Source organism: Cetorhinus maximus, chromosome 11 (genome assembly GCF_964194155.1).
Source record: "Cetorhinus maximus chromosome 11, sCetMax3.hap1.1, whole genome shotgun sequence".
Lineage (NCBI taxonomy): Eukaryota > Metazoa > Chordata > Chondrichthyes > Lamniformes > Cetorhinidae > Cetorhinus > Cetorhinus maximus.
Window position 1 is genome coordinate 6,852,730 of NC_135889.1, and position 12,143 is coordinate 6,864,872.

A 12,143-nucleotide genomic window follows, 5' to 3' on the forward strand; every position below is an offset into this window, starting at 1 on the left:
AAACATCCCTAGGATAGGATCTTGAATTTGCTCCAATTTCTCCTCTGCTCACACCTTCTCTCCTGAAGGTATTTTTTCAGTTCTGGCAGCCCTCTGCGGCTATCCGTCCTGAGTCCAGAAAGAGAATCAGCCAGCTTTTTGTGCATCCAGGTTATTTCGAGTCTAAACCAGAACACATTTTCACCTACTGTCCAAACACCAACTTTCTAACGAGGTGTCAGTGACTAATGAGCAAGAGCTGGATGTTTCCCTTTCACCCACCCCAGCCCAGGGACACCAAAGCCAACTGTTGTGTCCAAGTTCTAGTTGGCTAATGCTTTACACCCTGTACACACTTTTGCATCTGCGGATTCACTTTAACAGCTGCTCTCAGTTAAAAATCTGGAAAAATTAAGCTATCAACTTGCCATACCTTCCCTTTCTGCAGAGAATACCCACTCCTGTGTGCCTGTGCACGCACTGTGTTTATGATCTTCCCAGTGTTAATGCACACAGCCACTTTCCACTGGTATGCTGCAAAGTATGTTATTGTTGGAAGGTTTTATAAAAGAGGCTTTCATATGAGGCCTCTATCTACATTGACCTCAAATCCATGGAAAATTAAGTCATCTACACTTTGTGAATTCTAAATTTTAAAAACAGTTAAGAAACAATTATTCAAACAAAATATATTAAAGAGGAAGTTAAGCCCAAAGGTAGGACTTTTATAAAAAAAAAAAATGTTTACTTTGAAGATGGAGTTCCCAAATGGGCTGAGCCTTACCTTTCTGGCAAACTGCAATATCGATTTTGGGGTGATCGGGTATCCAGGAGCATTATTATGACGCAGCAGATGGTAAAGGCTGTGCTGTTCAAATCCCAGAGGGAAACTTGAAACAACTATCATAACCCATTTTTGCAATTTGTGTGTGTTTGAGATGCAGGGTTTGAATCCAGTAGTAATAAGACCACTGAGTCTGAAGAGGTTTTTTTTATAAAACTAAATTAAACATTTATTAATACAAAGATTGAAAACACATACATCTACAAAATTACTACTGTAATAACTACAAAAATACCCTAATTAATCTGACTCTCAGTTACACCTCCATTAAGGCAACAGTAAAACTCATAGATTTAACAGACTTCTGGCAAAGCACACCCTGGACAGTTGCATTCAAAATGAGCTTCTTTCAGCTCTGGGTCCTTGCAGACAGACTTCCGGCTTACAGGCTGGAGGATTCTCACACTTGTTGGATCTTAAAATGCCTCTACCTTTCATACAGTCTCCTTTATACACATCTTTCTCTTTGAATGTAAATTTTCCATTGTATCACTAGGCTTTTAACTTTACCTCTTCTAACAATAACATCCTTTCATCCCACCAATTTTATTAGTACGCTGAAAAAAGATAAACACATTGCTTGACGTCTCCTAGCTAGGTGTAAGATTTCACCTGCAGTCTTGAATGGTTTCTTTTAACAAATGCAAATTTACACTTTACCTTCTACCCTCCTTACGTTTATCTAATTAACATCTCGAAACTACTGTACATCAAAGTACCCAGACTAGCTGGCTTTAATCTAATTAAGACACACACATAGACACAGACCCCACTAGAACTCTATTTTAAAAAATAATTTCCAATAACATTATAAACATTAATATCTCTTCATGATAGCATCTCCACTTTAAACACTGGGGTTGTAACATTTGCCTGGCTGATGTCCTGGCACTCTGTCCCATTGACTAATCGAGGCTGTCAGATATAGGTATTTTTAAACTTTGGCAACAAAAGAATTATTCTTTTTGGAGGGTGTTTCCCATTTAAACCGGCCACCATAATTCTCACTCAGGTTTTGCAGTGATACAATTCAAAGGCTTGAGTAAAATATCACTCTCTAAATTGTACTGAAAGAGAATCAAACAGGCCCCCAAAAGTTTAAGGGCAAAAAACCTGGAGAGATTTTCATTGTGATTTAAAAAAATTAGAGATCCCATGTGCTGAACACAGTGTGGGGCTGGCCCAGTCAAAATCTCTCGAGGAAAATCTGAGCAGTGCCTTGTCAAAATGTGTTGTACATGTAGCTGGCTTCAGCATTATTGCCAATCTAGGATGATGCTGAGATAAGAAACTAGAAGAATAAATAATGGATCAGAAAATTAAGTTTTCTGAATGTTATTGAACAATTGCTTACTGGAATTTGTATTAGCTCTTCTCCAAGCTGAAAAGTGAATAGATAGTTAATAGGTAGATTTTCTACAGAAAACCTGTGATGCCCTGCATCTCCACCTAATTTTCTCCCCTGCCCTCCATTTTCAAAATAGTGAGTCAAACATTAGATTATGGGTATACTTTTTCCTACACGCTGGACCTAAGTGGTTCTCACAGCTCAGGCCAATTAACTCCATAGCCTTACAGTTTGATCTCTGCTGTGTGTGAATTAATTGATCTATTGTGTGCTTTTGCTGCAGGAGTTTTTCTGTGGCAGTTCTGTGACTGTTCCAGAGATTGAGGGGTTGCTTTGGTTGAAAGAGGACGGCAAGAAATCCTGGAAAAAGCGCTACTTCTTACTCAGAGCTTCTGGAATCTATTACGTGCCTAAGGGCAAGACAAAGGTATGGTTCAGAAGGTGCTTTTTTATTAAATAAATCATGTGACAGCTGCAGTGGCAGAAGATTTAATTGCTTTTGAGAATACTTCTGGAAATACTGCAGTGAATTCAGCCATGCCTCAAGCCCTACTTTGTAACGTTCTTCATTAGTGTTCAGTGTCATTCTTGCTATCTAAAACAGTTGGATGCATCGGTAACTATGCAGGGGTCTGATCCAGTAGCTATATCAGACATGCTAAGGCATGGACAGAATTGTCAACTTAAAAGCATTCATGTGAGCAACATTTAAGAAAGCTGGAGAGTGACAAAGGAGGAACTGACTGGTAGTATGAATAAATAATTATCTTATAGTGTTAGTATAAGGATGTTCTGAAGTGATTACATTAAGACAAATTCTATATGCATGGAGTTGAGGAATTAGTATGATTCTTAATGTGAATGCCAAACAGTGACAAATTAAACCTGGGACCTACTGATCAATGTGCCTTAATGCTGCACCAGATTGTAACTTCACCCTTGAGGCCACTTGGTGGTCGGGGGTTTGCCAGTGTTCTTGAACCAATTTATAAGAGATGTTGCAGACTACTGTTACAATAATGAGGTTTATAAGATTGTTATGTTTTGGGACTGTGTCTTTTAATTTTGGTTAAAAAGAAAGGGATCATGTGACCTGCTCTGAAGTCTGCCTGACAGCAAGCCTGGATGGTTTGGTTGTTAGAGATTAGAGAGGGGGTTAGATTGTTTTACTAGGAGGAAGGTGCAAAGTGTTTACACTTGGAGACAATGGCAGCAACCTGTGTGCTAACAGAGTTTAGACTGAAAGTCTCCAAAGTCCCAAAATATCGGGTTGGAAACAATTGTGCCTTTAAACAGTCCATTTTCTTGCAAGATAAGAGAGTTGGCGGTCTCAAGGATAGATGAGCAGCATTTTTATCTGCATACAAGACCCATGTGATTCACTTTGCTTGGAGATGGGCTTGAGAGGGGAAAGGTCCAAGATATCCCTGATAACTCTGAGATACAGTTAGTCTGCCAGGATCAAGGAGAGAGAAAGCAGCAAGAGGCTGAATGTCTCTGTGGTTGACTGCATAGGAATGTGGGTGGGAGCTCACACTGATTGGAAAGACCAAATTAGGAGGAGTTAAAACGAGACTGGAAGATTTGTCTAGCTTTAGCTAGAGGGAGAAGAATCCAGGAAAAATCACATCATGAAAGACAGTTCTGGAGTTAAGTTCCCAGGTTGAGAAAAGGAAAGTAAACCCTCGGAAGCTATAAGTCACTATGGACTGGTTCCAGTAAAATTGAATGTCTACGTAAAGGACAGTGTAGAATATATGTGAAGTGTGTTATCGGTTGTGCTAAAAGGGGAATATCCTGTTTTGTGGTTTAAAGTATGAGTTGCCTACAAAGATAGTGTTTAGTCACTAGTGCTTTTAATCTTTTGTTACAGTAAAAGTCTTAAAAAACATGAAATCTTGACACAGCATCCTTTCAGTTCTTAACTTGAAGCTCGAATTTCTTTTTAAAGGTTATTGGTTTCTACGGAGATCATAACACTACTTGAGAGTAAAATGACATTCTTCCCTTTTTACGTTCTCATTTCTCTCTTCCTTCCACTTAGAAGTTGAGATCTGCTAGGGGAATGGGTATAGGGCAGCATCCTGCTGGCATAACGACCCTGTGGTAGCAACCTCCTGTTGGTATTGATAGGCAGCCCGCTGTGGGCACAGGGTAGAAGCCTCCATGAGATACACAGCAGGTCAGGTGAAAATGGGTGGCTTCGGATCTGGTCCAAGCTTGTGGTGGAATGGCCCTTCTGTAAGACTGAGCAGAGTGGAGAATGGTAAGTGATTGCTAAACTCCACAATTATAGATCAGAGACATTCACAAAGAAGCAGCTACTGGGCATAAGATAGTCTCGAAACTGATTTTTAAATGCTGCTTGAAACTACCATAGCTGCCCAACATAGCACTACGGCAATCTCCTTCAGGAGGTTCAAATGATGCAACAGCATTGGAAAGTGATACATGGGTAATATTTCCTTATCTGTATAACAAAATCTTTATTCTTTCTCCTCTACAACACCACCACCCCTTTTATTTTTAAAAAAGGCTGCAGTTTGACGTATAAGAGGTATAAGTTGCTTTCCTCACTCCTCTTCCCCTTCCTTGCCCATAACCAAGTTTAAATAATATGTCTTCATTTTCTCTTTAGGATGAAAGGTTGTTGGCCACACTGACCTGGCACAATTCTGTTTTCCAGACTTCTCGGGACCTGGCCTGTTTCATTCAGCTGGACCACGTGAATGTATATTATGGGCAGGATTACCGCAGCAAGTACAAGGCTCCCACGGACTATTGCTGTGCACTCAAGGTATGAATAGTGCTTAGTTTAGAAGGCTCTTAGTATTGTGGAGCAGGCCATTCAGCACCTCGAGTCTGTTCCTCCAGTCGATCGTATCAAGGCTGATCCGTAACTCAACACCCGAGAACAGCACTCGGACCAGGGTCACAATTCCCTCCTCCAGTGTGCTTCTGGTTAGTATTAGGCTGTTTGGACCATTAAAATAAAGAAGTCCCAGGCTGTCAGAGGTGCAAAGTTTGCCTCTTTGACTCGATGTTTTGGCAATCAATATAAAAACACTTTAAAGTTAACTTTAAGTTTCAGTCTGCAGCTTCATGTGAACTTGAATCAGAATTGCTGGCCATCCCATCTGCATTTGTACTTCCAATTGCAGCCTAAGGTTGTGTACATCACTCCTTCCTATTTTATGCCTCTGAATATAAATAGGAGGATTCAGTTGGCCTCATCCATTTTTGCAGCCTTGTATGACATATGTATCTGCACAGCAAAGTCTCCAAGCTTCTCTTTAATCTTTTTTATATTTCTGATATCTTCCCATGTTGAACTGTCTCTTATCTGTCTGCCCAGCCTGCAACCTTTCATAATTTACCATACACACAGGTTGGAGTCATTAGTAAATTTCAGAATTGTTCTCGAGTCTGGAACATTTATGTATGCAATAATTAGAAGTTTCCCTAACATAGCAAAAGTGGAACCGCCATATTCTGCTGCCTCATATTATTGGGCAGCTCCTGGCAAGACAGTGATGAACATGGTATTATACCAGCGTGCAGGTATCGCCAGCATGATTGCCCCCTTGATTCAGAGGCGACTCTGGCTGGGTCATGTGAGCCGAATGGATGACAGCCACACCCCCAAAGACGTGCTCTATAGCGAGTTTGCTATCGGCACATGACCAACAGGTCACCCAAGTCTGCGATACAAGGATGTCTGCAAGTGAGACTTCAAGTTGACCAGGATCAGAGTTGATGCATGGGAAAGCCTCGCTGTTGACCGGACGCCTGGAGACAAGCAGTCAGGGAGGGCATGGGGAGAAAAAGCAGACATCAGAAGGAAATAACATCAGTCAGGCCAATGCTATTCATCTGTGCCAGCTGCAGAAGGGACTGACACTCGCAAATTTACTCTAAAGCCACAACAGATGTTCAATACAGATGTGACATACACCTTGGGCACAACCCATTGTCTCCCCAGATGGACAGATGCCCTAACACAGACCCCGTTGAAATCCGCTTGCTGCATCTTTGTAGTCAGAGCAAGCTCCTTTTACTCCTACCCTTCGGTTTTTTTCCCACCTCTATCCATGTGTCCACATTCCCTTTAATTCCGTATGCTGTTTTTTATAATTCTTTCATGGGATATGGGTGTTGCTGGTTAGGCTAGCCTTTATTTCCCATCCCTTGAGAAGGTGGGTGGTGAGCGGCCTTCTTGAATCACTGCAGTCCATACACCCAGAGTACTGTTAGGAAAAGGATCACTATGTTTCAACATCTCAGTGTTTCTTGTGTGACCTTATCATATGGTTTGCTGCCAAAACCACTTGTATGAAGGAGAATTGAATCGTATTGGATAACAAAATCTGAGAAAGTAATCTGTTGAGAAATTGTAGTATGTCAAAACATAAAAAGCTGCCCAAGAATCTCTGGCTGTGGGACTCTGCTGAGCAGTAGCAGTATTTTAATGGAGGCTGCAGTTTATATTAATCATCCTGCTTATTTATTTTTCTCCTTCCAAATGTCCCCAGAGCTGCAGAAGAATTTCCTGCAGATCATAGGCAAGAGCTGCAATCGCCTTAAATCTTTCCGTCAAATTAAGAAGCTGACTTTTGCTGGCTAGAATATTTGGAATGATTGTGGGAAAACTAGTTCACAGTTGGCTCGGTGCTGCTGGCTCACATGAACCAGTGGCCCTTTGCCCCATGGCTGTCAACATCAGGAGGCAGGACTTGGGCTGATGTTTTTACAGAATAGTCACCTGGGAGAGAGGGGGACCGCTGTACAGCTTGTTCAGTTAGTCACTGTTATCACAGAGGTAGGTGCCCCACTGTAAATCCAGAATAACTTATGAATCTTTCTTTACTGGTGGACCAGAGATATTTTTTTTTACGAACAACTCCTAATTCGTACAGTGTGCCATTTTCTGAAAGGGAGCTGCAATTTGGCAGCCAATTTGACCTATGGAATTTACCTTTAATCAATTTAGACTTGAGTAGTATCACTCTGAGGTTGATTGCATCCTCTAATGGGGGTCTCTCGAACGCGCATGCATGCACTTGTGTGTGCGTGTACGCAATTAGGAACAGGAACTCGAGCTGACTTTCCTTTTTCCTTCAGGCAAAGACTGGGAATCAAACCTGGAATTTGTATGCTGTTGCACATAAAACAGGATGGTTCCTTTATGCACCAGCCACTGTTAATGTGCAACTTACTAAGCAACCCAAGCAATACTGGTCCTTGGAGAAAAGGAGACCAATTAACAGAATTGAGAAATCCACAGCAGCTTTGGCATTATATTGCAACCCAGGTGTACAGATAAAATTGATAATTATTGAAATATATATGTGAGGCTTAAAATCTTGAGTTCTGTAGACAGCATATGGAGCTATCTAGTGACACTATGAGCTCATAGAAGGTACTGTGGAGGGTATCAAAGATGTTATACAGAGGGCATGGTTTGCCCAAATGACCCTATCTCTAATCAATGATTTTTTAAAAAGCCCAGCTGAGGGAAACCACAGGCTCTGTGGGCAATGGCTGTTTTGAATCTGTCATATGCTGAGTGTTGCTGCTGTACTGCTTTATCCCAATGTTAGGAATGTGAGGGCTGGAAAAGAACATTTCAATCCATTTGTGAGGTCTCTTGAATTCAAAAGCAGATGGCATAGCTCGCTAATATCTCTCAATTTGATTTTTCTCACTAAATGACTGTCCTACTCCCTCTTAAATTGACTATGGGTGGAATTTTACGACAACAGATTCTATTGGCCTTCGTTCATACCAAATATTCCCATACCACCTGTGAAGGGTCTGATTTATGCATTCACATACTCCTGAGCTTCAATCGGGGCCATGACTGAATGGCTTCTCAGGGTTCAACTTATCGCTAAAGATCTTGAATACCTCCGTAAGGGCCACTCAGTTTCAAGAGCACCTTTTTCTATCTTTGACCAAAAGTTCAGAATGGCTAAGGCCCACTGGGTAGGACACTACCCAACTTGAGAAGAGATAGAACTCAATCAAGAAGTGATGGTTAGCTAACACCAAGATTTAGTTTTATGTAGTATAGGGGGGCAGAAGAGAAACCCAAGACCCTCAGACCCATCCAACTGTCCCCATCAAGTCAATGCTACAATCTCTCACAAGAGATGGGAGCAGGGTTAGACCATAGGGGTAGACCATACGGCCCATCGAGGCTGCTGCATCATTCGATATGATCGTGGCTGATTTTGGGTTTCAACTCCACTTTCCTGCCTGCTCCCCATATCCCTTAATTCCCTGAGAGACCAAAATTCTGTCTATCCCAGCCTTAAATATTGTCAACGATGGAGCATCCACAACCCTTTGGGATAGGAATTCCAAAGATTCACAACCCTTTGAGTGAAGAAATTTCTAGATTTTTAGTGTTCTAGCTTCCCCAACCACTGTATCTACCCTCTGAAGCCCCTTCAGAATCTTTTATGTTTAAATGAGATCGTCTCTCATCTTTTAATTTCCAGAGAATATAGGACCAATTTACTCAGCCTCTCATCATTGACAACAGTCTCATCCCAGGGAACAATCTAGTGAACATTCGCTGTACTACCTCCAATGTAAATATATCCTTCCTTAGATATGGAGACAAAGTTGCACACAGTATGCCAGATGTGGTCTCACCTGTCCATTGTAGCAAGACTTCCTTTTTTAACTCCAATCCCCTTACAATAAAAGCCAACGTGCCATTTGCCTACCTAATTGCTTGCTGTATCTGCATGTTCCTTGTATGAGAGCACCTAAATCTCTCTGAACATCAACATTTACAAGTTTAACACCCTTTTTAAAAAAAAAATTCTGCTTTTCTGTTCTTATAACTAGAGTAAATAACCCACACTTTCTCACATTATGCTCCATCTGCCATCTTAATGTTCACTCACTTAACCTGTCTGTATCACTTTGCAGCTTCTCTGTGTCCACCTCACAACTTACATTTCCACCTAGCTTGGTATCATCGGCAAACTTAGATACATTACTTTCTGTCTCTGCCTCTTTATCTAAGTTATTAAAATAGATTGTAAATAGCTGAGGCTTGAGCACTGATCCTTGCGGTTCTGTTATTGTCCAGTCATAGACGGAGAATTTACTGCAGTGACTTCTCTTCTAGTTTCCTCACTGTTATTTCTGATGCCCCCCCCTCAGGATATATCCTCCACCCCCTCCCATACTGCTCCTCGGCGACATCATCCAAAAACACATCAGATTACATATGATTGTTGCCGATTATCCAGCTCTACCTCACCACCAACGTTCTTTACCCTTTGCCTTTGGTTTGTCATGTGATTTGACCAATATCCAGTATTGGATAAGCAGGAAATTTCTCGAGTTCAGCATTGGGAAATTTTCGGTACCTGGCATTAACTCCATTCCCCTCCCTGGCCACCATCTTGGGCTGAACCAGACTCTTTGCAACCTTGATGTCCCATTTGACTTTGAGCTGAGATTCAAATGCCAAATGCTCTCCATCACCAAGATCGCTTACTTCCACCTATGAAAAATCTCCCATCTCTGCCCTAGCCTCAGCCAGTCAGCTGCTGAAACTCTTCCCCTATGTCTTTGTTATCTCCAGACTCAACTATTCCAATGCCCTTTTGGCTGTCCTCCTATCTTCCATCCTCCATAAATCTGCAAATATAGGAATTTGTGATGGAAAATATTGATGCAAAGTGTGATGAAAGGAAGTAAAGTGGCACAGATGGGAAGTGCATGCTGACATTGTATTGTGAATAATGATGTATAGTCAAATTCACCATGAGAAGGGTCCGCCAGTTTGGGCTTACATTTTCTCATTTCTAGCCTGGCCACAGTGATGTGTTAGATTTTTTTATACCTTGATGCCTGCCTTCTGATGGATATAAGTTAATTCTACCACTTGTTTGTTTTTCTGCAGCACCCTCAGATCCAGAAGAAATCTCAATATATCAAGTACCTCTGCTGTGATGATGTCAGAACTCTTCACCAGTGGGTGAATGGCATTCGCATTGCCAAGGTAACTTGCTATTGGGGGCGGAGGTCCTGCTTTATCCTTGGGTGGAACAGTGGGTTTCAATCAGTTGCTAGCCTATGCTCTACCTAATCAGAAAATACTTGAGACTGGCACTAAGCACCAATGTGAGAAAATTCTCCTTTTCACCAACACTGACCACTTTAGGCTTTAAAGGTAAAGCAAAAACCATGTCTGTGCTGGCTGTTTGAAAGAGTTGTCCAATTAGTCTCACTCCCCTGTTCTTTCTCCATAGCCCTGCAAATTTTTCCTTTGTAATGTATACGATTTCCTTTAGAAAACCACTATTGCCACAGAAGTCTTGCATAGGGTTTTGGTGAGATTACATCTGGAATACTGTGCAGTTTTGGTCTCCACCTTTAAGAAAGGATATACTTGCATTGGAGACAGTACAGCAAAGGTTCACCAGATTGATCCTGGACTGAGGGAGTTGTCCTATGATGAGTGACCAAGTATATTCTCTGCTTATATTCTCTGCTTATATTCTCTGGAGTTTAGAAGGATGAGAGGTAATCTCATTGAAGCCTACAAAATTCTGAGGGGGCTTGATAGGGTAGACGCTGAGAGATGTTTCTGCCAGCTAAGGAGTCTAAAACATGGGGGCACGGTCTTGGGATAATGGGCCGATCATTTTAAGACTGCGATTAGGAGAAATTACTTCATTCAAAGGGTTGTGAATATTTGGAGTTCTCTACCCCAGAGGGTTGTGGATGCTCCATCACTGAATGCATTTAAGGCTGGGATAGACAGAATTTTGGACTCTTAGAATTAAAGGATATGGGGAGTGGGCGGGAAAATGTAGTTGAAGCCTGAGATCAGCCGTGATCGTATTGAATGGTGAAGCAGGCTCGATGGGCTGTGTGGTCTATTCCTGCTCCTGTGCTATAGGTACTATTAAATCTGTTTCCACCACTTCCTTTCAGGCTGTGCATTCCCAATCATCATCATTCTTTGAATAAAAAATACTCCTAATCCTCTCTGGTTCTTTTGCCAATTATCTTAACTCTGTGTTCTGTTCTGTAGTTTTTGACCCTCCAAGTAGAAACAATCTCTACTTGTCTACTCTATCAAACACCATCATAATTTTGAATACTACTGTTAAAACTCTCCTTAACCTTCCCTGCTGTAAGGACAACATTCCCAGCTTCTCTAGTTTCTCCAACTAACCAAAGTTCCTTATCTCTAGTATTCTAATAAATCTTCTCTGCCACCTTTCCAAGGCCTTGAGCTCGTTCCTAAAGTGTGCATGCATAACTGGACACAATTCTCCAGCTGAGGCCCAGCCAACGATTTGTAAAGGTTTGGCATGACTTCCTTGCTTTGTACTCTATCTATAAACTCAACAACAACTTATATTCATATAGCACCTTTAACATAATGAAACATCCCAAGGCGTTTCACAGGAGCATTAGAGAACAAATCATGACACTGAGCTATATAAAGGGATATTGGGTCAGATGACCAAAAGCTTGATCAAAGAGGTAGGTTTTAAGAAGTATCGTGAAGGAGCAAAGCAAGGTGGAGAGGTATATGGAGGGCATTCCAGAGCTTGGTGTCCAGGCAACTGAAGGCAAGGATCCTGTATGCTTTTTAACAAATTAACTTGTCCTGCCGTCTTTAAAGATTTGTATGAGAACCCCCAAGCCTCCCTGTTTCTGTACCCCTTTTAAAATTGTACCATTTAATTTATATTACCTCTCCTTGCAAAATGCTTCAATATACAAGTACTGTGATAAAATTAATCTGCCATGTCTTTGTCCTTTTCACCAGCTTATGTCCTCCCAAAGTCTGCTATTATCTTCCTCACTTGACTGCATTTTCAAGTTTTGAGTTACTTCAAAACTTTGAAATTGTGCCTCCAAGTCCAGGTGATTAATATAAATTAAAAAGACCAGTGGTCCTAAACTGACTTCATTATATACCTCCTTCGA

The 12,143-nt window shown here is 41.4% G+C and overlaps 1 protein-coding gene across 2 annotated transcripts in view; it reads left to right on the forward strand.

Annotated features, from left to right (window-relative positions):
- raph1a (Ras association (RalGDS/AF-6) and pleckstrin homology domains 1a) overlaps positions 1–12,143 on the forward strand; it is a 146,776-nt gene that overhangs the window by 110,946 nt on the left and 23,687 nt on the right. For both annotated transcript variants that reach the window (XM_078551448.1, XM_078551449.1), the window contains exons 11-13: positions 2,455–2,598; positions 4,858–4,968; positions 10,099–10,197. In XM_078551448.1, coding sequence (XP_078407574.1) covers positions 2,455–2,598; positions 4,858–4,968; positions 10,099–10,197 — 354 coding nt within the window. The remainder of the gene's footprint in view (positions 1–2,454; positions 2,599–4,857; positions 4,969–10,098; positions 10,198–12,143) is intronic.